This window comes from Sus scrofa, chromosome 1 (genome assembly GCF_000003025.6).
Source record: "Sus scrofa isolate TJ Tabasco breed Duroc chromosome 1, Sscrofa11.1, whole genome shotgun sequence".
In the NCBI taxonomy this organism is placed as follows: Eukaryota; Metazoa; Chordata; class Mammalia; order Artiodactyla; family Suidae; genus Sus; species Sus scrofa.
The window spans coordinates 194,493,142-194,519,533 of NC_010443.5; the positions used below are offsets into that span (position 1 = coordinate 194,493,142).

At 41.0% G+C, this 26,392-nt stretch overlaps 1 protein-coding gene across 1 annotated transcript in view; it reads left to right on the forward strand.

The window, feature by feature from the left end:
• Positions 12,394 to 26,392, forward strand: part of PPP2R5E (protein phosphatase 2 regulatory subunit B'epsilon) — a gene marked incomplete at its 5' end in the record, with an annotated part of 147,768 nt that continues 133,769 nt past the window's right edge. The window contains 2 exon segments of the mRNA NM_001244062.1: positions 12,394 to 12,437; positions 14,573 to 14,736. Of these exon segments, the coding sequence (NP_001230991.1) occupies positions 14,580 to 14,736 (157 nt within the window).

The following is a 26,392-nucleotide window of genomic DNA, read 5'->3' on the forward strand; positions in this document are numbered from 1 at the left end:
CATGTGGTAATTCTTGCTTTTTTCACTTAATGTTATAGATAACTTTCCATATGAGTACATTAACATCCCACTTGTATTGAACTGCTGAATAGTATTCCATCTATGGAATGAATGGAATGTGCCGTAATTTATTTTACTATCCCTCAACAGATACATATTTAGGTTGTTTTTACTTGCTATTAAAATTCTGCAATAAATATTCCTGGTAACCCTCAGGAGTATTTTTGTTTGAAAAATTTCCAGGGTGAGGAATTTGTATAGCAAAGTTTTCTAAGAATTTATGCTTAGCAATGGAAGAAATCCCAAGGGAAATCTTGTATACCCCTTTATGTAAGAACTTCATATAAGTAAATCACAAAAGCACTAAAACTAATAGAAAAATAAGCTATGAACACTATTAGACAACTTGCAGGAAAAAATATAAATGACTACTAAATAAGCGGAAAGTATTTTTACTATTCTAGCTCTGCGATTGAGATGAAAGTTATAATTAGTTTCAAATTTGGGGTCTATCAATCTAGACAAGATGAGAAAGGGAATAATAGTGTTGACAATGTGGCAGAACTTCGTCAAGGACTTTAAAAATATTCTTATCCCTAGAACATTCATTCCACTATTACAAAATTAATTTGAGGGAAAAAAATCAAAGATGTCATAAGTAGACAATCATTGCATGTGTTTGGGGGAAATGGTTCCTTTTCTTTTTCTTTCCCAACACACATGGAAGATGCATAGAGCCCCCATCACTCATTATGTGGCACATACCTGTGATGTCCTGACCACAGCTGATTGGACCCAGCATGGGCACCTGACCTAAGCAGGGACTCTAGGCTAACTTCTGGCTGCTCTCTGAAATGGTGGCAATGAAAATGTTGCCCCATGTAGCCTGGTCCACAGAGGAAGCCTCTCTTTTTTTTTCTTGGCTGAGCTTGAGGCAGGTGGAAGTTCCCCGGCCAGGGACTGAACTTGAGCCACAGCAGCAACTGCAGCTGCTGCAATGACAACGTCGGATCCTTAACCTTCGGATTAAGAGAGCTTCAGGAAGCCCTTCTTTAATGAGAGAGAAAAATAGTGTACAATCATAGCAAGGGACAGAGACAAAAAAAAAGACCCCAGGGCTTTCCTGTCCTGCTGCTCGTGCCTGCTTGCTGAGGCTGTGTGTCCCTGTGCAGAATTCTAAAACAGTTCCTATCTTTGCTGACACCTGCCCTAGTAAATCCCTGGTAAGGCTCCTGCTGCTTGGACTCGGGAGACAGAAACTTAGATTCTGCCAAGTCCCTCAGTATCCCAGCACAGAGAGTGAGGGAAGTGAGGACCCCAATTTCCAATTCTGAGCGTGGACTAGGAAGGAATGGAAGGAAGAATTTAACACTGGTTGAGCATTTATTAATAAAATGAAGATAATTTATGTGACTCATTTGGATAGTTTCTGGCCTATAGTAAGGAATATTTTATTTTATTTTATTTTTATTATTATTATTTTTTTGCTTTTTAGGGCCACACCTGCAGCATATGGGAGTTCCCAGGCTAGGGGTCTAATTGGAGCTATGGCTGCTGGCCTACACCATAGCCAAAGCAACACCAGATCAAGCCGCGTCTGCAACCTATACCACAGCTCACGGCAATGCCTATCCTTAACCCACTGAGCGAGACCAGGGATCAAACCCGAAACCCCATGTTTCCTAGTTGGATTCATTTCCACTGTGCCATGACGGGAACTCCAGGTAAGGAATATTTTAAACAGGAGTTCTCTTTGTGGCTCGGTAGGTTATGAACCTGACTAGTATCTACGAGGACACAGGTTGGATCCCTGGCCTTGTTCAGCAAGTTAAGGATCCAGTGTTGCTGTGAGCTGGGGTGTAGGATCCAGCATTGCTGTGGCTGTGGTGTTGGCCAGCAGCTGCAGCTCCATTTCGACCCCTAGTCTGGGAACTTCCATATGCCGCAGGTGACAGCCCTAAAAAGAAAAAAAAGAATATTTTAAACAAAATTTAGCTTACAGGTCATGCCTTCTTTTCCCTTTAATTTTTTTTTTCCATTTCCCCTTCTTGGTCACAATGTATTACTCTGGGCTCTGGGCTCCCATAATAATAGTTCTTGATCATAACATCTTGTGATACCCTAGAGTAATAGTACTTATTATGTCCTATTCCTGTTTGAATTTCCCTGGAGCACAGAGTAATTACTTAAATGTTTGGAATGAATGCATGAGGGAATGATTGAGTAAAATAAAGGAAATTTGGTTAGGAATGTTCCCCGATATTAAGAGTTTGGAAGGTTTATTGAAATGTACTGACCTTCATGATGATGAGGATTTCTCTTGAAGCCAAGTACTTGCTCCCATTTGCCTCTGAAGCAGCGACTTTTAATTAACTGTCACTTTTTTCTCTAAAAGGTCAAGACAGCTGGAATTTTATACTCTGTGGTTTTTGTGTTTTTTTGCCATGGCATGCCACAACTTGTTGTGGGATCTCCTCGGTTTCTGAACCAGAGGTTGAACCCTGGCTGTAGGTGAAAGCGCTGAGTCCTAACAACCAGCCCATCAGTGATCTCCCGGAATTTCATACTTTAAAAAACCTTTTTTTTTTCTTTGGCTACCACATGGCATATGGACTTCCCAGGCAGGGATCAGATCCGAGCTGTACTTGTGACCTATGCTGCAGCTGCAGCAATGCAGGATTTTTAACCCATTTTGCTGGGCCGAGGATTGAATCAGTGTCCCAGCGCTCCAAAGATGCCGCCGATCCTTTTGCTCCAGAATGGGAACTCCAGGTAATTTTATACTTTGAATGACTCTCTTCCAAAATACTTTTTTTTGTGTGTGTCTTTTAGGGCCACACTTGCGGCATATGGAAGTTTCCAAGTTAGGGGTTGAATAGGAGTTCAGCTGTTGGCCTATGCCACAGCCACAGCAGTGCCAGATCCGAACTGCATCTGCAGCCTACACTGCAGCTTGCTGCAATGCCAGATCCTTATCCCACTGATTGAGGCCAGGGATTGAACCTGCATCCTCATGGATACTAGTGGGGTTCTTAACCCACTGAGCCATAATGGGAACTCCAAAAATCCTTTTTTTTTTTTTTTTTTTTGGCTGCACCTGCCAGCATGGGGCAGTTCCGGGCCCAGGGACTGAATCTGGGCCACAGCTGTAACCAGAGCCACAGCAGTGAAAATGTGGGATCCTTAACCCACTGAGTCACCAGAGAACTCTTTAAAAATACTTTTTTTTCAGTAATTTGTTCCAGTTGCCAACTGGTATGTTAACTAGGTCACTAACTGTCCAAATCAGAGAATATAAGTTTTATTGACTTTGAAACCCATCAAACAGAACATTTTCAAATACTAGAGGTGACTACTGCCATTTATCCTTGCTTCAAAGCTTTTTAAAACTAAGTTCTCTGAAACAAATCTTTTCAATAAGAAGAAGGTTGCTTTGGATCCACACTGCAACCTAACTCCACTAGCAAAGTGTGCTTCTCACTGAAGACAGAATGGGGCTTCTTTGTTATTTTTGAAAAAAGGCTTAAATATCAAGGGAAATGAGCTCAAAAGATTTCATGTTTTCTATATATTCTATACAGCACTATATACCAGATTGTACAGACGATCTCTCAGGGGGGACAGGCAGTAAAATCATTTAGAATTTCAGGTGTCTATATTCTAGTCTTAACTGCCACCCAAATTTTGTCACTTACTAGCTGTATGATCTACAAGAAGAAACTAAAAATTTCTGCATCTTACTTTCTGCATCTGTAAAATGAGATAAAAGTATTACACTGGGATTTCCCCTTGTGGCACAGTGGGTTAAGGGTCCAGCATTGTCATTGTAGTGACTCAGTTCAAGGAAGGTTCAATCCCTGGCCCAAGAAGTTCCACATGCTGAGGGCGCATTCAAAATAAAAAACAAGGAGTTCCTATTGTGGCTCAGCAGTAATGAACCCAACTAGTATCCATAAGGACATAGGATCGATCCCTGGCCTTGCTCAGTGGGTTAAGGATCCAGCACTGCCTTGAGCTATGGTGTAGGTCGAAGATGCAGCTCCCGGATCCTATGTTGCTGTGGCTCTGGCATAGGCCAGAGGCTACAGCTCTGATTAGATCCCTAGCCTGGGAATCTCCATATGCCGTGGGTTTGGCCCTAGAAAAGTCAAAAAGACAAAAACAAACAAACAAACAGAAAAAAACAAAATAAAATATGAAAAGTCCTTACACTAACAGGTTATTTTAATAATTAAACAGGAGGATACATGTAAAATGTCTGTGCAGTTCCCAGCTTAGAGCGTTCAAGGAATGGGGGTTTATGTTGATGATGGAAGACGATGCCCATTGTTTCTACTTTTTTTCTTATGACATCATCTAAGATATTTAACCTCAGTATTTTATTAGTCTTTCCTTCTGTAAGATGGAGGGAATAGCAGCCTTATATTCAATTACTTGGCCATATCATTAGCAAACAAAGATATGAAAATATGCATAACTTGGTACAGTGTGAAGACACCTGATCCTTGGAAGACCTGGATACAAGTGATGATTGTACTAGTTACTAGCTGTGTGACACTGGCCAACCTCTTTGGTCGTTATCTTTTTTTTTTCTTTTTTGGCTGCACCTGCAGCATATGGAAATTCCTGGGCCAGGGATTGAATCCAAGCTGCAGCTATGACCTACACCACAACTGCAGCAATGCTGGATCCTTAACCCACTGAGCCAGGCCAGGCGTTGAACTGGTGCCTCCACAGAGCCAAACTGGATCATTAACCCACCGTGCCACAGTGGGAAATCTCATTGTCCTTACTTTTGTGTCCTTATGTGTCTACAGATAACATATTAAGTAGTGCATAGGAAAGTGAGCTAAATTGCTATGGGCATGTTTGCAGTTATTATTACCAATACCATATAAGATTGGATATGTTTTTTTTGTTTGTTTGTTTTTGTTTTAGTAACAGTGTAATCAGATTTAAGTTCTTACCCTCTTATATTGTCTTGCCCCTTAAGAACATTTTAGCAGTGATTTATCTTCTGTTCATAGGTTTTACCCAATTTTATTTGATATCTTTTTTTTTTTTTTTCGGTCCTTTTAGGGCCACACCCACAGCATATGGAAGTTCTCAGGGTAAGGGTCAAATTGGAGCTACAGTTGCTGGCTTACGCTACAGCCACAACAACACCAGATCCAAGCCTCATCTGCGAACTATAGCACAGCTCACAGCAATGCTGAATACTTAACACACTGAGCAGGGCCAGGGGTCGAACCTGAGTCCTCATGGATACTAGTTGGGTTCATTACTACTGAGCCACAATGGGTTCTCCTTATTTGATGTCTTAAAAGCAATGTTCCCTCTCTATAATAGATAAGAACCTCAGATGCAATATTCAACCATAGGCTGCACTTTCTAAAATATGGCCTTGATGTTTCAAGTGACACACAAAAATAACTTATTGAAAAGCAGCAGTTTGCTAAGAATAAAACTTATTTTCATGTTGGTAGGTCACTGTACTGTCTCTCCTTGTGTAGGTGTGTTCTGGGGAAATTTAACTCTGTAAGTATAATTCTTAAGAATATCTGCTTTGAGTCAAAATAAAACCCAACAAATAAATTTGGCTTGATAAATTACATTAGGGAAGAATTTCTTGCAGGGTCACTTCAAATGGTTTCCTTTCATACCTAAAATTAGATTTTCGGAGTTCTCATTGTAGCTCAGTGGGTTAAGAACCTGACATAGTGTCTGTGAGGACATGGGTTCAATCCCTGGACTCATTCAGTGGATTAAGAATCCAGCATTGCCAAAAGCTGTGGTGTAGGTTGCAGATGCAGTTCAGATCCTGCATTGCTGTAGCTGTGGCTGTGGCCAGCAGCTGTAGCTCTGATTAGACCCATAGCCTGGGAACCTCCATATGCCATGGGTGTGACCCTAAAAAAGCAAAAAAAAAAAAAAAAAAGATTTCATTTCATTCAACCTATAGAAAGCCTCAGATTCAAGGCCTAAGAGTGAAGTGAGAGATTTCCTCTGTGGCACAGTGGGTTAAGGATCTGGTGTTGTCACTGTAGAGGCTCTGGTCACTTGCTCTGTGGTACGGCTTTGATCCCTGGCCTGGGAACTTCTACATGCAAGTTATAGAAATTCAACTCCAAAGTAACTTGAACAAAAAAGGGAATTCACTGGGTCACATAACTGAAACTATCTTCAGACATAGCTGAATACAGCAGCTCCAAGCATGTTGTTAAAACTTGGCATTTGCCAATGTTTCTTCCACAGTATTGGCTTCCTCCAGGATGGAGAGGGATGGATCTGATATCTTCAACTTACATTATTTCTATGGTGCACAATCCAAAAAGAGGAGCAGCATCTCCCCCAGCTTTCACAGAGCAAATCTTGCAGAAGATCCTATTGATCCCATTGAGTCAGGAACCCACCTCTCGTGGCTAACAGTCACATCAGGATCACATGAAGTGAGGAGTGTGGTCCTCAGAGGAAAATGAGCATGGGTGGGAAACCGATGTCCACCACACTGAGGCCACGCTATCGCTAAAGGCAGGGCTAGTACCTCTGTCCCAGTGCCATTCTGAAGGTTACAGTGAGAAAGAGAAATGGGTAAGCTTGGAGCAAAATAGTTTAAACCTACTTTTTTTTTTGTCTTTTTAGGGCCGCACCCAAGGTGTATGGAGGTTCCCAGGCTAGGGGTCAAATCGGAGCTGTAGCTGCCAGCCTATGCCACAGCCACAGCCATAGCCACAGCCACAGCCACAGTCACTCAGAATCCGAGCTGTGTCTGTGACTTGCGCCACAGCTCATGGTAATGCCAGACCCTTAACCCACCGAGTGAGGCCAGGGATCGAACCCACATCCTCATGGATGCTTGTCGGGTTTGTTAACTGCCGAGCCATGACAGGAACTCCTAGTTTAAAGCTCTTTTATTATTTATTTGTGTATTTATTTATTTCCATTTCTTGGGCTGCTCCCATGGCATGTGGAGGTTCCCCGGCTAGGGGTCAAATCGGAGCTGTAGCCGCCGGCCTACCCCAGAGCCACAGCAACGCGGGATCCAAGCCGAGTCTGTAAACTACACCACAGCTCACAGCAAAGCCGGATCCTTAACCAACTGAGCAAGGCCAGGGTTCGAACCCTCAACCTCATGGCTCCTAGTCAGATTTGTTAACCACTGAGCCACGATGGGAACTCCTAAAGCTCTTTTAAAGGAATATAAAGTACAAATGAAGATAAAGCTCTGAACCGATAAGTCAAATGACCTTTTTTTTTCCTCTTTGTTGTATGCTGTTACATTTAGAATGGATAGATAATGAGGTCCTGCTGTACAGCACAAGGAACTATATCCTGTCATTTATGATGGAACATGATGGAGGATAATAAGAGGAAGAGAGTGTGTACAGATGTATAACTGGGTCATTTTGCTGTACAAAAGAAATTGACAGAATGTTGTAACTCAATTATAGTATTTTTTAAAGTATATGGATATTGTAAAATGCAAATCCGTGTTATTGCTAATGAATGCTCCCCTCACACTTGGTAATTTAGTGTGGAAATGGACTGAAAGTCCTGCCTCTCGTTTTTTTTTGCTTCTTGTTTTCTTCCTGTCACAGAGGGGCTATTCTAGAATATAATTTTGAGGGTGGAAAGAAAGATAAAACTTACATAAAAATTTCTAAGCAGATAGAAAGTAGTAGACTATCCTAGGATGTAGGCCTTATTTACAGGCCAGGAAACCCAGGCTGTGAGGAGTGAGAAATCTGTACTGGGATTCTACCTTGGGTATGTCTGATACCAGAATCTGGGTTCTTATCATTTTGCTGATAATTATACCTCTAGTTCATTTAATTGTGGAATTTGACCATTTTATCAGTTAAGATTTTTGGTTGTGGTACATTGCTTTATGTTGTATCCTATGTGAAATAAAGTACATTTGAATCTGGCATTCTCCTTCCGTTTTTTTGTGGGGTTTTGGGGTCAATTTTCCTTTCCTGTTAGTTGTAATGAGTCCTTCTTCCTCCCTTGGTCCATTAGTGATCAAGAGCCTCTCACCATTAGGAGTGAAACTGGAGCACCTAAACACTGAAAATTTTAAGCTGTAATTATACACATTAATCACACAGAAAGCCATGAATAACCTGTAAATTTTGAGGCACATCTGAAAAGTAATTTCACTATTCAGATTGGGACCCAAAGAAATGTCACTCCTGAGGGTGTTTCCTGTGTAGGTAGGTGTGACTCAAAGAAATAAGCACCACGGTCCCTTGTCTACACTAGTTGTGCATACACCCCTTTTACTGTTTTTCCTGTGAGAGCCACTCTTGTCCTAGGCTTTTCACTGTTTTCCCCCTCAGCTCACAAGCAGCTCCACTGCCCTCACATGCTGGGCCAGGACTGAGTCTTGTCAGCCTAGATCTTCTCCTCCTTTACTGGTTGATGCTTGCTTTGACGATACTTGTGCTTATTACCTTAGCCAGTCTTTAGTTCACCAACCAGTTACCGTTTGATAGTTTGTGTTTTACGGTCTTGTTACATGAACAGCCTGCTGGAAGATTCAGGGTAAACTCATTCTTGAAGTCCAGGAAGTGAACTCCTTCAACTGATAGTGATGGACTGTGTTTTGTTACTTGATAATGGCTTCCCAGATGGCTATAATGTACTTCTTTTTTTATTATCTAGAATAGCAGTCTCCAAACCTTTTTGATCATTCATTCTGATCAGTATATTTTTTGGGAGCAATCGTAATTATTATTTTTTTGGTTGTCCCTGGGGGCATGCATAAGTTCTCAGGCCAGGTATGGAACCCAAGCCATGGTAGTGACCCAAGCCATAGCAGTGACGATGCCTGATCTTTAACCCACTGAACCATACAGGAATTCCTTCAAACAATTTTTAACCAGAAATATGCATATTTATTTATAAAGTATATCATATGCTACTATCATTAGCTTATAACTCAATTCTAATATACGATCAAGGTAAATTTCATTGTTAATACTCTGGATATAAATCCACAAACTTCTTGATCAATTTGATGTTTTTAAGCCAAAATTTAATTGGATTTTATTAAATTTTTATTAGATTGTTATGTTTAATTTTGAAATGTGGCTGTCAAAAACCTGAATGGAATAAGTGTTAGCTCTGCTATTTGCCTGTTTTTCAGTGATTTCCATTTTCTCTTTTACAGCTACATCTGCTTCATATGGAAGTTCCCTTTCTAGGCTAGAGGTTGAATGAGAACTGATGGCCTATGCCACAACCACAGCAACGCTGGATCCAAGCCCCATCTGTGATCTACACCGCAACCTGTGGCAAAGCCATATCCTTAACACATTAAGTGAGACCAGGGATTGAACCAGCATCCTCCCTGGCACTATGTTGGGTTCTTAACCAGATGAGCTACAACAGTAGCTCCTCCAGTGATTTCTTTGCAAAGGATGCTGGTAAAGTTACCTGCCTGTTTTCTACAGATTTAATTAAACCAAGATAATATAATTGGTAAGTCCACTTAACTGAAACTATCAAACTGCAATAAGTTAGTCCATGTTGACAGGGACTGACTGGGTGGGACCACCACTGCCAACTCCTATAAATGGTAAATCCCACTGTTCCTAGAGGACACTTTTCCATCTCCTACACTGTCCTAGCCAGAGAGGGCATTCCATGGGCTGAGTGCGGGGCCATTCATTATGTATATGAAATATTACATAAAATGTTTTTTCAATTGTAACTAAGCACAAATAGATGTCCTCATGCTTTCTTCTTCTGTATCCCAAATGGACTGTCTTGCACTTTACCTGGAATATACATACTCCTAGAATGCATGGACCTCCTTAAGAAGCTATTGGTCCAAGGAACAATCTCTCACACGGGCAAAGATGTTTCCATTTAAAGAAGACCTATTCATTTCAGTTACTCAGCCATTTTACAGAAAGTGAGAGTTTTGAAATGAATGGTCTTTACAGAAATTCATAATTTGCAAGCAAAATCCCCACTCAACAGTGTGAAATGTTCTAAGCAACAGCTGTGAATGTTTCAAACATGTACTACTCTTTGACAGTTCAGTTGTTGCCAAGGGAAAATTGAGTTGGCTTTAAAATCTTCCTTGGTTTAAATTCTGCATTTACCCTTAATCAGAAATTGAGCAATAGGTTCTGCATGGTTGGGACACTGAACTTTTCACAAAGACTGGTATGGGAAATTGAAACATGGAAATGTAAGTTTCCTAAGTTCGGAAGAAGACTGCTGTTCTAGCCAGTTTTATCAGGCCTCAGGGAGGTGAAGTTTTCAGAGCAAACACCAGCTCTGTCTATACAGTGGCCAATTATCTGTGAAGTCAGTAGTGGAAGCCTGTTTCCGTCAAAGAGCACCATCTTTTTGTTTCCCATTTTAGTTCAACACAGAATTTGAAAATTTTTTCACGGTGCCAAAAAATTTTTCCCTTCAAGATCCATTTCTGGGAGTATGCATAGAAATTTGTAACACCTGAGGGTTAAACAGCACAAACAAATACAACACATTTTTTGTTGTTGTCACTCATTTATATGGTAGTTTTATTTATACATAGTTCTATTTCCTAACTGTACAGAGAACATGATATAATGCGAAGGGGAAAGACTAGTCTACAGAATGGCAAATACAATATTAAAAGAAAAAAATGCTGGAGGGAAGATACTAACAGTGCTTATCCCTGGGTTGTAGGATTACGCGCTAATTTTTTTTTTTTCATTTACCAAGTTTTGAACATTTGGAACCCTGACACTTGCTTTTAGCATTAAGAATTTTTTTCTTCCTCCCTACCCCTCCCCCCCCCCAAAAGATGTACATTGCATGCAGTTAAATACAGCTACAGCCCAAGAATAGTCTTTGTAAACGCACCATTTAGCCTTGGGCTCACCAAGGATGCAAACGCATTTCTAAATATTTTATCACCTGTTCTAGCTAGAGTTAAGTGAAGTCTCCGTAAACTCTTTCGGATCCAACTTGCCAACTAGAAGCGGCCGAGCTCCTGCAGTTTGGAGCTGGAGTCCCTAAACTCTGTGCAGCCGTGGGCGAAGCGGCGGATCTCCATAAACGCCTGCAGGTCGTAGCATCAGCTTTCCCACCAGCATAAGCTGCACGTTGCTGGCCCCGAGCAAGGCTCGCAGGAGTTCCAAGGAGCTGGTACTCAAAGTAGAAGTTTAGGGAAAGGAGACCAGGCAAGAAGGAATTCGAAGCGACAACCCCAGAGTGCTGGGAGGTCGGATTTCGGTGCCAGGCCCGACGAGGTTCCTTGCAGAGCGACGGTGGGGGCATCAGGCCGTGCCGAGGGCCCAATGCACAAGCGGCAGCGCATGGGCGGGCGGAGCTTTCTTTTCCTCTGCGCGGCGCCGGTGCCCGTCCTGCGCGGTACTCGAGCCCAAAGGCTAGCCTCATTGCTGAAAGGGGCGAAATCATGGGCCAGGGGCGTCCCCATCCTCAGCCGACTCTTGCCCCTGGATCCTCGGGTTGACGATCGTCGCCTGGAGGCTCCGCGTTACGCGGAAGCCCACCGAATGGATCTGCCCGCCGCACACGTCCGGGCTCAACAAGCTGATCCCGGGCCTGGAGGATCAGCTAACTCAGTCCTAAACGCCTGGCGGAAGCGGCAGCGGCACGGCCGCAGGGTCTCGGCTGCATCCGGGTCCCTCTCGCCTTGGCCAATCTTCGGCCTCTTCTCTTCCCACTCCCGTGTCTCCGCCCCCCAGCCGCCAATCCCTGCTCGCCTCTCAGCCCAACGTGCTGACAGGTGAGTGAAGGCGGGAGTCGACCAATGAGGCTTCGCTTCCCGTTTGAAGCATCCAGTGACCGGGCGCCGGGGGCGGGCTCTGCGGGCCAGAAGGTTCGGCTGCGCGTGTGCCATGGACTCGGCCGCCCGGTGATATTGACAATAGGAGAGAGAAAGGGGCATTGACTGGGACCCTCCGCGGGCGGCGAACGGCGGCTCTGGCAGCGGCGGCTGCAGCTCCAGCGGCTCCTCCTCCTTTTCCTTCCTCCTCCTCCTGCGGCCGCTGCGGATCCCGTCTTCCTCCCTCCCTGCCCCCTCCGCTTGTCGTCGCCGCCGCCAGGTCCGGGGCAACGAGCAGAGGCGCCGCCCGCCGGGAATGTGAACGCGGAGCCGCCGGCGGAGTCGAAACGGGGTCGGTGCCGATTTGATGGGACGGGTCCGCGGGGGAGGGTCGTGAGGCCGCCGCCGCCGCCGCCGCCGCCGCCGGAGCGCAGAGGTTCAGGTCCGGCCGTGAGGCCTAGAGGCGCCGCCGCCGCCGCGGAACCGGAGGGACGCTGCCCCGGAGCCGTCGCCCGGGCTCCCCGCGCCGTCCGGACCGCCCCCCGCTGCTCCGGCCCCGCCGGCCGCCCCCGCTTCGGCCTCTTCCCCGTCTCCTGCCCCTCGGAAACCACAGGTCATCTTCGGATTCTTCTCCAGAAGCTTCAAGGTAACTTGGTCTCTCCTGCACCGCAGCTCTCTGCTGCTTTCAGCCTCCCTTCCTCCTCCTGGTCCTCCGGGGACCTGCAGGCACCGGCCTCGGGAAGGCCTGGCCCGACCGGCGAGGGTGCGGTGTGTGAGGTGCGGGAGCGGGAGCGGGAGCGCCGGCCCCACTTGTCTGATTTACCTGCAGACGCTGCTGGTGATGCCTCTCTTGCCCCTGCCCCCTTTTCTCCACCTTCAGTCATTGGAGGCGCATTCCTGTCCCCTTCATCTGTTGACGGTGGCGGGGGGAAAAAGGGGATTGTTGAAGTGAGAAGGATTCTTTAGCAGCTTATCTTCTCCAAGGTTTGTTTGGGATGACGGGGAGGTGGGAGCAAAGGGAGTGAGCATCCCTACCGACCAGCCCTTTCGCTGTCTTTCTCCTCTACCCCAGTGGCCCCTTTGGATTATCCTGAGTCTTGGAAATGCCCCGTGTCCGGTGATTAGAGGATGATAAAGCTTCGGGGTCCAGAGCAAAACCTGTTTCCCCGGGCTTTGCGCGGACCCGCTGCTACTGCACGTTCAGTTCTGCAGAGCTGTAGGGTTGAGTCTGGGGCCTCGGTCATAAGGGGCAAATGGTTTAAAGATTTTTTTTTTTTTTTTTTTGCTACTGGTAAATCATCTTTAGAGATGGGAGATGAATAAAGAAGAGACAAAAAGAGTGATGGAGGAACAGGATTTACAGAAATCTTGTGTTGTGAGGGTTAAATGAAATTTAAATAATCACATAACAGATTGGAAAAGCAGCCCCTAAATTTACAACATACAAATGTGATGTGGAGCTTCTTGATGATGCAGTCATTATGAAAATTTTAAAGTGATCTCACTTCTTTTATAGTCATTCATGGTTTGCAATTCCGTTTTATGTGTTACATTTTATTTAAGGGTAAATTAGGTAGATTGCTAAAAAAACTTTTTTTAAAAAAGAGAACCAAACAAGATTTCAGAATTCCAAACCTCAACATCACATGGTTTTGTTTGTTTTTTGTGTATGTTTTTGTTATTTTTACTTTGTCAGAATCCAGCTAATCCAGGTAACTTACTCTCATACATTCAGGAAGAAATCCCCTTATTTAGAGGTTAAAAAACACTTTATCTTATGAATTGGAATGACAGGTGAGTAATTGCATTTTAGCATTTCCCCCATATGCATTATTTCTATTAAAGTCTGCCATTAATCTTGCTGGGAGCCTCAATGCCATGGAAATGATGGCATCTGTTTAAATTGGTGAATGAAGCTGAGCTTAATGCTTGTTACTTTTAGGAAATAGCCTTCATGTTAATAATTTGAGAAGGTTAAAAAAAATCCAGAAGAACTGTTCAGTTCCATTAGTTTGATGGAATGAAAATTAATATTTGATGATGAACTTCAAGGGAACTCAACTTGGTTGTCTAAGTAGACTGTGGATTTATGTTTTTATTTCAACTTAGGTACATGATTTCATGAGTTTTGTTTATTAAGCTTTGTTAACTTCAGATGCCTTCATTCAAAAAGATGTTTGAAATTATTTTAATTATGCCTTTTATGTGTTCTGTTTAAGGTAATCTAGCTTGTCCTCTTGTGGTGTGGTGTAGTTATCGTAGCTAGCAGCACATGGCACTACAAATCATGCCTAGGTAATTCAGAAATTATAAATTTCACCTTGTTGTGATACATTGGTATAGATTCCTGAAGTACCATAAGGGTTTCAATTCTAGAGCCCATTCATAACATTACATTTCTTGGGAAAATGTATTGACTGAAGTATTCCAGCTGCAGAATAGCATCAGAATTACCTTAGGAATCTCACAATGTAAAGAGCTTTGCAGTTAGAAAATGACTGTGGTTTGGAAGAGTTTTTTGAGTGTAATGTGGATCTTTAATGCATAGTGTAGTGAGGGCCCCACAGTACATTAGTATTACCATTTTGCCTATATAGTACTTTTGTTCTATTTTCCACCTGGTTTTTGTTTTCCCATTGAACATATGAGTGTTCTTAATTGATTTTATTTGCTTTCTTTTTCACATATTCTCATTCTCAAAAAAAATATATAGGAATTTTAGAATTAGTGTAACTCACCTGTATGCTCGTAATGTGTTGATGACAACCTCTTTCTCTTCAGTAGGGATATGTCCTCAGCACCAACTACTCCTCCATCAGTGGATAAAGTAGACGGATTTTCTCGGAAGTCCGTCAGAAAAGCCAGACAGAAGAGGTCACAAAGTTCCTCACAGTTTAGGTCTCAAGGCAAGCCTATTGAGTTAACACCTCTGCCACTGCTAAAAGGTAAGGCTCATGACCAGGTGATGGATTCCTTTTCAATTTATCTTTTTATATCTGTATATAATTTTCCTTTTGTAGAGTTCTATATTTGTTAAAATTCTCTATTGGGAATTGAAGAGATGGGATTTCAGACATGTTGAAGTTATTAGTTTGTAACCAGATACACCCACTCCCCTTTTTAAAGGGCTCATTTAATATAAATAGCCATGAACAAATGAAAAGAAACTTATTATCAGGAGACTGTCTCACACTAATAAGTAGAAAAACTCAATGCCACAGAAACTTTAAGATGTGTGGGTCTCTTTTTTTATCTTCTGTTGACATTTAGATGTAAATACTATATGCGGTGACGACTACAAATTATACAATTTTAATCACAGGAACTAGCCCTCGTAGAGGATATACGGCAATTAACTTACATATAGAAAAAGATGTTAGACTGAATTCATTTTTTAAAATCAAGAAAGAAAAAGGTCAGTAATTGATTACATGCATTCTTGTTTTCAAATAATACAAATAGAAAAAGGATTTGATGATCAAACTTGTTTATGCAATAAATTAAGGACAAGTGCTTAATGTGAGAATTGTTTTTCTAAATTTGACCTTTTACCTTTTGTTTGAGTATGTGGGTACTTTTTGTTCCTTTTAATTTTTATCTATTTGGTTTATGTTTATGAATAAGCTCTGTTTGAAATGTATTGGAACTATTAGAATCTACTTTGAAGGTAGGTTTTTCTCTGCTGAACACTTAAGAGTGAGGAGAAAGGAGACATGAACAACACAATGTACTTAAGTGGCTCAGAGGAAATCCAAAACTTGGGTTTGCTAGTTAATGAACAATTCTATAACAATTTGTGAAATCAGAAGGCTCCAGTTTGACTAGAAAAGATCCTCGAAATGTAGCCTAGGATATTTCTGTTTTTCCCAAATGAATATTTTTTTTTTTTTTTTTTTGAGGGAGGAAGTTTAATAAATGAGATTCCAGGAGTTGCCATTGTGGCTCAGTGGGCTAAGAACCCGACTAGTATCCATGAGGAAGATGCGGGTTTGATTCCTGGCCACACTTGATGGGTTAAGGATCTAGCATTACCATGAGCTATGGTGTAGGTTGTAGACATGGCTTGGATCTGGTGGTGTTGTGGTGTAGGCTGGCAGCTACACTCTGATTTGACCTCTAGCCTGGGAACTTACATATGCTGCAGTTGTGGTCCTAAAAGGACAAAAAAAAAAAAATGAGATTCCAGTGTTTATACTTGAAATTGGTAGACATGAAATGCATATTGATTACTGTAAAGATGATATATCTGCAGTTAATGAAGAGGAGCTTGTATGAATTCGGGGGGAGAAAAATCTTGGCTAAAGATTATGCATTCAATGTGTTAGGTACACATTGCTTATCAGGCCATGACCACTCATCTCTAGGCCTTTTTCATCTTCCCAACTGAAACTGTTTCCATTAGATACCAACTCCCCATTACTCCCCTCCTAACCCTCCACTGTTCATCCTTCTGTCTTGGAATTTGATTGCTCTAGGTCTCTCATGTAAGTAGAATCATAAAATGTTTGTCTCTTTCGTGACCGGCTTATTCGCTTAGCATAATGGCCTCAAGGTTCATCGATATTGTAGTATGTGTCAGGATTTCTTTTTGAGACTGAATAATATTCCATTGTATATATGCACCACATATTGTTTATCCACTTGTCATTGGATACATAGGTTGCTTTCATCTTTTGGTTATAGTGAATAATGCTGTATGAATATAGGTGCACAAATATATATTCGGGTCCCTGTTTTCATTTCTTTTGGGTATGTACCTAGAAGTGAAATTGCTGGATCATATTTAATTTTTTGAGGAATTGCCATACGGTTTTCCACAGCAGCTGCACATTTTGTGTTCCCACCACCAATGCACAAGTCTTCCAGTTTCTCCACATCCTTACTGGTACTTGTTTTTTTTTTTTTTCTTTCTCTCTTTTTCTGTCTCTCTCTCTCTTTCTTTCTTTCATAGCCATCATAATGTCTATGAAGTGGTATTTTGTTGTGATTTTTATTTGCATTTCCCTGATGATTAGTGATATTGAGCATCTTTCCATGTGCTATTGGCTATTTGTATATCCTTTTCTCATATTTTAAGTAGAGTCTGGTAGTATTGAAAATTTTCCAAGAACTCTGCTCTCCAAGAATATGATTTTTGTAAACGTATATATTTTGCCAGCATGGGAGAAGTGGAGAGCACCGTGATCACATAATACAGGATATATTCACAAGCTTAATTCCAGACAGAGTAAAAGTGATTCTTGTGTAATAAGCACGTTATGGGAAAATATTCTGAGAGGCAGTTCTTAAATTAGATTTCCGTATCTGTAGAATAACAGAGAAGTAAAATCATATATCAACTTTAGAAATGTGTATTTGTTCTTGAGTTTTATACTGAATATAAAGAGTTTGTTGAATGACATTTGTTTTTCTTACAGTGGATTGACTTTTGTTTGTATTCCTTCTCACCAACTTTAGGAAGTAATTTATGAAATACAAAGGAAATAGAGGAGAAATTTCTTTTTTCTGTCATTTCCTTGGGGAAAACCAGAATAAATTGTATGTGCATGCCAAAGGATAGTTATTGATTTAACTTTCTACACAATTGCTTTGACTGAATTGAAAGGTTTGGATTAATTTATTTGGGGGTGAACTGTAAATTGGAGTTGAATTTTGGGAGTTGCTTTAAAGAATAAAGTAAAAAACACGTCCTAATTCTTTACTTTTAGGGGAGTTTGAAAATGGATGTGGTGTAAACGTAGTAACTATGTAACATCTTTTTTTTTTTTTTTTTTTAAGGGGCCACACCTGAGGCATATGGAAGTTCTCAGGCTAGGATTGGAATCATTGCCACAGCCTCCAGCTTATGCCACAGCCACAGCAATGCCAGATCCGGGCTGCATCTGAGACCTACACTGCAGCTCATGGCAATGCTGGATCCGTAACCCACTAAGTGAGGCCAGAGATTGAATCCGTGGGTCCCTGAGTACCAGTCAGGTTCTTAATGCATTGAGTCACAATGGGAGCTCCTTTTTATTTATTTTTAAATTTATTTTTATCTTATTTTGGCTGCACCTGCAGCATGTGGAAGTTCCAAGACCAGGGATTGAACCCACGCCACAGCAGCAACCCAAGCTGCTACAGTGACGACGTGGGATCCTTAACCTGCTGTACCACAAGACAACTCCTATAACTCATCTTTTTAATATATAATTTTTGAAAGCTCAAAAATTAGATATTCATTAATGGTCACTTATTTTGTGTGTTTGCCTTGTAAGAATGTGTATTATATGCGTCATAATGTTTGACTTTTAAATAATACTGCCATCCATTGTTAGCATTTTAAAAGTCTCTTCACTTGGCCAACTGTAACAAAGTGAAAGAAAAGGTTCTATTCTGCTCTTTTTCTAATAGGTAGGGTTTTGAAATTTGTATCAATGATGTTCTTTTCTGTAGAAAGCAATACCAGCATGTAGTTCTGTGTAAATATATCAGTGTGACCTGGCTTTTCCTGCATTTATGAAATTGCAGGATAGACCTTGACATGTAGACATTTGGATTTTCTCCATAAAGTACTTCTGAAGGTCCTAAAGTTTTTGAGCTTGAAGGACTTTTACTCATTTTCCGATAAGGGGAATTCAGTAGAGGTTTAGTGTCCTATGTGCTCGATAGGAAAGTAAAGATTTGGATGCTTTGTGTGTACCTGCATAGCAGGAAGTGAAGCAAGCTTTGACAGTTAACCTAGGTAAGTTGCTGAATAAGGACGAAATAAACAGGCAAATAGACGTACATACTCATTAATCATAATAGCCATGGGAGTTCCTATCATGGCTCAGCACTAACGAACCCGAGGATTTGTTAGTATCCATGAGTATCCATGAGGATGTGGGTTTGATCCCTGGCCCTCACTCAGTGGGTTTTAAGTATCCAGTGTTTTCATGATCTGTGGTGTAGCTTGCAGATGAGGCTTGGATCTGGCATTGCTGTGACTGTGGCATAGTCTGGCAGCTGCAGCTCCAGTTTGACCCCTAGCCTGGGAACCTCCATATGCCTCGAGTGTGGTCTTAAAAAGAAAAAAAAAAAAACCAATAATAATACTAACTGCTAGATGTAGTTGTATTTGGTTTGGTGGTTTATGTTCTCTACCCACGCTTATTTCCATCTCTCTGTAACTTTAAAAGATTATATAAGTTTAGATTTGAGTGAAATGTTTTTGAAAACTACCACCTCTTTGGAAATGAAATTGAAATGAAAGTGTCATCATTGTTGTTAGCCTCACAATTATCATATGTTTCTGAGACATTTTGCTTGTTTAGGCAGTCAGTATTAGACATTCCTAAAACTTTGATGACTGGAGATGCTGTTCAGTGGGAGGAAACTCTTTGCCTCTTGATGTTGAAACTTTTAGATTGGTAACATATTTCTATAATACTAATTTTTGGATTTTTTTTCTTTTAACTCTAGACTTTTGATTCGGCTTACATTTTTATTTTATTTTCCAATTTAAAACTAGTTTTTGTGCTTTTTAAATTGTTAAATGGGATAAGTCCTCTCCCTTATCTCTTTGTGTGGTGTAAAGGACCATGCAGATGTGGTTCTCAGTTTTTATAATGGACTGGTGCTCTACACTGTATTTATTATGAGTTTGATCCCCTAAGAAGTCACGTCTTCGTCCTGCTTGTAGGTCATGCTGCAGTGCCTCATGGAAAGAGTATGTAGGCTTTGTTGCCTACCAGAGTCCTAGCTAGTGCATTAGCTCTTTTGCCCAGGGCAAGTAAGTTAACTTCTGAAAGCTTGGTTTTCTTGTCTACAAATGGAGATGATAATAAAAATTGAGATGTGACAGTACCATGTTCAGTACATACTAACTAGTGTCACTTAACTGCGAGTTCAAAAATTAGAATATGAATGTGGAATTATTATTCGAATTTTTGTATTTTCCTAGCAAAAAGTTGAAATTGGAGATTTCTCTGAAAATTATGAAAGGAGCGTAGTTTTGCAGTCATGAACCCTTGTCAGCCTCCAAATTTGAAGAAACACTTTGCAAATGTATTGTATTTAGTAGACCAGTTATTATTATTGTTTTTGGCCACACCCACAGCATTTGGAAGTTCCTGGGCCAGGGATCGAACCTGTGCTACAGCAGTGACCTGAGCCACTGCAGTGACAATGCTAGATCCTTAACCTGTTGAGCCACTAGGGGATTCCCAGTAGACCAGTTATTTTAAACCTCTTTATCTGGAGGTTTTTACCTACTCCATTCGTATCCTGACACATTTTTTAGTTTTAACTTACTCATTTTTGACTAGATAATACAGTTGTATGGTTCAGATTTAAAAAGTTACAGGAGTTCCCGTCATGGCTCAGTGGTTAATGAATCCGACTAGGAACCATGAGGTTTCGGGTTCGATCCCTGGCCTTGCTCAGTGGGTTAAGGATCTGGGGTTCTTGTGAGCTGTGGTGTAGGTTGCAGATGCTGCTCGGATCCCACATTGCTGTGGCTCTGGCGTAGGCCAGCAGCTACAGCTCCAATTCGACCCCTAGCCTGGGAACCTTCACATGCTGCGGTAGCAGCCCAAGAAATGGCAGAAAGACAAAAAAAAAGTTACAAAAGGGATTATAATGAAAAATCTTCCTTCCACCTTGGTTTTCCTTGTTAGTTCCCCTTTCCAGAAATAGTCATATTATACTTGTATAGTAGCTATAGACATTCTTAAACCTTTGATTGAATTTGAAATGCATTGAGCATCCTGAAATTACATGCACATTTTGGTTTTTTTTACATGCACATTTTGTATGCGTTATGTCCAGTCTTTAAATGGGAGAATTCCATAGCATTTTTCAGATTCTTAAAGAGGTGTCTGAATCAAAAAAAGTTAAGAACCATCGATCTAGTTTGTACTCTAGATTAATAATGTATATTCTTTTTTTCTTTTCCAATATAGTTTATTTTAAGATATTGATTGTAGTTCCCTGTAGGACCTTGTTGTTTATTTTATGTGTAGTAGTTTGTGTCTGCTAATCCCAAACTCCTAATTTATCCCTCCCCTCCTTTCCCCTTTGGTAACCATAAGTTTTCTATGTCTGTGAGTCTGTTTCTGTTTTGTCAATAAGTTCATTTATAACTGATGTGTGTTCTTTAGACAACTAAATTGTGAGTGTGTGTGTATGTGAAAATGGTTTTTAAAAAGTAATCATAAGTTTTGCTTTTGAACCAAAAGAACATCTGTAAGTTAATAGATGTTAACATTCAGTTTAGATGTTAACATTCAGTTTTGCAGCCTTTGAAGCAATGTGGTAATGTTTTTCTTTGGGGGGAGAAATTATGAAACCTTGCTCGAAACTGAGTGTCAAATTACACTGCTTTCATGTAAGATTATACTGATTGTAGTGAAGAGTTATTTCATTCACTTTTATGAGGGAATATTGTTTTTTATTAAATACATATATATATTCTAATGGTTTGTTTCCATAGCATAGGGAAAATTCCCATACAGAGTTTTATGTGGGCCAAAAAAAATTGAGAGTAAGTGTTCCTGGTTTGTGAGTCATATAAAAAGTAAGGTAGCAGCTTGCATTTTTATGCATCCCATCTGAGTGTGATAATTACTGCTTAGTTCTTAACCTGGGGCACAGATTTCTGGTGGGGATGGGGTGTGTGCATTGTGGATGGGCTTCAAAGTTCTGAGAACCAGGATTTCCCATCATGGTGCAGTGGAAATGAATCTGAATGGGAACCATGAGGTTGTGGGTTTGATCCCTGGCCTCGCTCAGTGGGTTAAGGATCTGGTGTTGCCATGAGCTTTGGTGTAGCTCGCAGACACAGCTCGGATCCTGCACTGCTGTGGCTGTGGTGTAGGCCGATGGCTACAGCTCTGATTCGACCCCTAGCCTGGGACTCTCCATATGCCTCGGGTGCGGCCCTAAAAAGACAAAAAAAAAAAAAAAAAAAAAAAAAAAAAAAATCATCATAAAGTGGGTCTCTTCAGACTCTGATCCAGCCAGGGCATAAAAATATTAAGGAGCCAAATGAAACCTCTCATAAGGTGAGGTAGTCCTTTTCTACTGAGAACTTTCTTTTAACTTTGTATCATTATTCAAGTTTCAGCTCAAAGGGGACCTTCTTAGAGACCTTTCCTCATCACTTTTAAAAAGAGTCTTCTTTGAACTTTCTATCACTTTATTTTCCTTTGCATCATGTTTATAATCTGAAATTATCTTTATTCACTTGTATGTCACCTGTTTCTCCTCTGCCATTAGAATATAATCTTTGGTTTAGAAACCTTGTTTCTTTTATCTCTAGGGCCTAGATCAATGCCTCATACATAGTTGGTATTCAATAAGTATTTTTTTTATTTAAAAATTTTTTAGGGCTGCACCTGCAGCATGTGGAAGTTCCCAGGCCAGGGGTGGAATCAGAGCTGCAGCTGCTGGCCTACACGACAGCCACAGCAATGCCAGATACTTAACTCACTGAGGAAGGGCAAGGATCGAACCCGCATCCTCATGGATACTAGTCAGGATTGTTATTGCTGAGCCACAACGGGAACTTCTCAGTAAGTATTTGTTAGTAAATGGATGAATATTGTTAGTTGACGTCTAAGTTATTAGTAATAGTTGTATAGACATTTATTTTTCCTTCCTAAATTCTACACATTTTCTCACAAAACCCCACTTGCAAATTTTAACTAGAAATTTACACAAGATTATAAACTCGTTTAATGAGGACTTTTTAAATGATCAAATTGCTGAGTGTTGACTTAAAATGCTGAGGGTGACTTTGCCCTCTGGTAATTCTGCGTGTTTCAGGTTAAAAAGTGATATCTTGTGGAGAGAGGATGGAGTGGATTTTGTGTGTGACAGACTGACTCATTCCTTTTACTTAGGGGATTCATCACTTTCATTTTGCAGGAAGTGAAGATGTTAAGTGCAGTGAAATGTCTCTTTTCTGCTAGTATTTGGGGACTGGATCATGGACTGATCAGATCACCAGGTTTTCTTTCTTCGTATAGTTTAAGAGAGAATAGTATATTTACAATGGACTTTCAGATTAGGGTTTTATGGCCAAGTTTTCTCTTGTATTTAAAACTTTTATAATAATGTTTGCTCTTAATATTAACTAGATTTTGTAGTGCATAAAAAAACAGTAAAATTTCTAGATATTTCATAAAGGCTTAACTGAAATAGTTCTTTGGTTTGCCAATAATGACATTCTCTTACTACTTAAAAATATTTTTTTACCTTTTGTATTTGAATATTTTATAAAAACAAGTAGAGGGAGTTCCCGTCGTGGATCAGTGGTTAACAAATCCGACTAGGAATGATAAGGTTGTTGGTTCAATCCCTGACCTCGCTTGGTGGGTTAAGGATCCCGCATAGATGTGAGCTGTGGTGTAGGTTGCAGATGTGGCTCAGATCACCCATTGCTATGGCTCTGGTGTAGGCCGGCAGCTGCAGTTCTGATTAGACCCCTAGCCTGGGAACCTTCATATGCTGCAAGTGCGGCCCTAGTAAAGACCAAAAAAAAAAAAAAAAAAAAAAGTAGAAATCTTATTTTTTATGTTACAGTAGAATTATGCATAAAGGAACATATTAATTAAATGATATAATGTACTGTTACCTAATATATAACAGTGCATAGCTAATATGTAATGTACAGTGCATTAAAAGGAGGCCAGTAGCCTCCTGGAGGTAAGAATGGAGGCCCTGGGGTCATACACACCTAGGTTTGAATTCTAGGTCCGTCACAGCTCTGTGACTTCTAAGCACTGGTTTTTTATCTCCAAAATTAGGAGAGTATTAGAGCCCACCTCATGGAGTCAGAGTAAGTGCCATCAAACAGATAGAACATTTAGCTCAGTGCTGAGGACATTGTGGGAGTTGAAGGGTATTAACTAGTTATGGTTATAGAAAAAACCGTGTAATGGAAAATGCTTACCAGGGAGTTCCCATTGTGGCTTAGCAGAAACAATCTAACTAGCATCCATGAGGATGCAGGTTTGATCCCTGGCCTTGCTCAGTGGATTAAGGATCTGGCATTTTCATGAGTGGGGTGTAGGTCACAGACGTGGCTCGGATCCCATGTCACTGTGGCTGTGGTGTATGAAGGCCGGCAACTGTAGCTCCAATTGGACCCCTAGCCTGCGAACCTTCATATGCCAGTGTTGCCACCTTAAAAAAAAAAAAAATATATGCTTACCATTGTTTTTTCAGTTGATTTTTATTGCTTTAATGCATTATATAGATTATTTCCATTTAAGGAAGGAAAATATGGAGTATGTAGAGCTGTGAGAATTACACTTTAAAAGCAGAAAGGAGAACTGGTTCTTATGGAACAATCTCAGCATTGCTGTTTAGTCAACATCCTTTTGGAATGGACTTCTCATTTCAGGAATAAGGATTTAGGCGATTAATGTAATTATTTTCAAGGGAAATTCCATTTGTGGAGAGTTACCCAGGTGAAATTATTGTCAGATAAACTTGTTTTGGAAGGTATCTGTGAAGACAGGATCTGCAAACTTTTTTTTTGTAATTGTTTACTCCATCAGTAAAAATATGTATTTGTTTATACATTGTATACATGTACTTGTATACAAATATGTAATGCTCATACACAAACATGGAAAGTTAAAAAGGATGATTTTAAAAAATAAAATGTGTTGGAGTTCCCATCGTGGCTCAGTGGTTAATGAATCCGACTAGGAACCATGAGGTTGCCAGGTTTGATCCCTGGCCTTGCTCAGTGGGTTAAGGATCCGATGTTGCCGTGAGCTGTGGTGTAGGTTGCAGTTGTGGTCCGGATCCCGCATTGCTGTGCTCTGGTGTAGGCCGGTGGCTACAGCTCCAATTAGACCCCTAGCCTAGGAACCTCCATGTGCTGCAGGAGCAGCCCAAGAAATGGCAAAAAGACAAAAAGACCAAAAAAAAAAAAAAAAAAAGTGTACATCTTTTTTTTTTTTTTTTTTTTTTTGTCTTTTTAGGGCCAAATCCATGGCACATGGACGTTTCCAGGCTATGGGTCTAGTTGGAACTACAGCTGCTGGCCTACACCACAGCCATAGCAACGCCAGATCCAAGCTGCGTCTACAACCTACACTACAGCTCGTAGCAACGCTGGATCCTTAACCCACTGAGCGAGGCCAGGAATTGAACCCACAATCTCATGGTTCCTGGTCGGATTCGTTTCCCCTGCGTCACGACAGGAACTCCTAGCTGTTCGTAAAGCTTAATTTTTATGTCTCTTTTTTCCTTCCCCACCTCAGCACATGCACTAGCCCTGAGCACCTCTTTGTTTTGATATTTTCCTCCAAAGAGAGAATCTTCTCTTTGGGTTTGAAGCCTAATTAGTTTTGTAGAATTTTGTTTTGAGCCAGAGAGAGTTGACTTTTGAGCCAGATGTGAAGAGTTGAATGAGAGAACTTCTTTATCCTCTTGAGGTTTTTGTCTAGGCTTTTGAATTTATTGTACCTTACAGAAAGAAAATCTGATTGGAGGAGTTCCCATTGTGGCTCAGTGGGTTAAGAACCTGACATAGTGTCCATGAGGATGCAGGTTCAATCCCTGGTCTTGCTCAGTGGGAGAAGGATCCAGCATTTGCCATGACCTGTATTGTAGGTTGTGGATGCGGCTGGGATCTGTTGTTGCTGTGGCTCTGGTATAGGCTGGCAGCTGTGGCTCGGATTCAACCCCTGGCCCGGAAACTTCCATATGCTGCAGGTGTGCCCCTAAAAAGAAAAAAAGAAATCCGAATTGAGGATTTTGCCAGTTTAAGGAGTATCATAGATAATCCTTTGTTGAGGACTCTTATTTGATAGGTTGGTTTCAGAGGGCCCTTAGCCCTCGTAGAATTCCAGGCAGTGTTTGGTATGTCTGTGCATATTAACTTTTTTCAGGGCAGAGGGTTTATAGCTTTCATCAGGTTTTCAAAGGAATTCTCCAAAGGCTAGCAACCATTGCCTTGGGTGGTTTCCTCACTCACAACAGGGAGAGGATTTGTCATATGACCCCTTTCTGTAGAAGGGAGACCTCATGTCAGGGGTGTTCACCTATTTGTCTTCTGATTTTTAATTCTTTTTGATGCTAAACAGAATTGTAAAAGGTGTTTGAAGGTAGAAGCTACTTACTACATGACTCCAGTGGGGTTGTTTGGAAATTTGTGATCAGTATCATTTGAAAAATTAAGCCGGATGAATAGAACTACCATTGGTAAAATTGAGTGTGTCTGTAAAATAGCGTTTTCGTAGATGGAAACTTTTGCCTTTGGAATGGATAAGCAGTGAGATCCTACTGTATATATAGCACTGGGAACTGTATCTAGTCACTTATGATGGAGCCTGATAATGTGAGAAAAAGGATGTACATGTGTGTTTGTGACTGGGTCACCTTGCTCTATAGTAGAAAATCGACAGAACACTGTGAACCAGCTATAATGGAAAAAAATAAAAAACATTGAATATAAAAAAAAAAGGAAAGATAAATAAAGAACTCTGTAAAAATGTATAAATAAATAAATAAATAAATAAAAATAGTGTCTTCTCTGGAACAGCTGTGGTCCTGGAAGAAGTTAGGAGAAACGCAGGCTATTTTTGCTGGTGAAGAAATAATTTAGTGACTTGTGAAGGA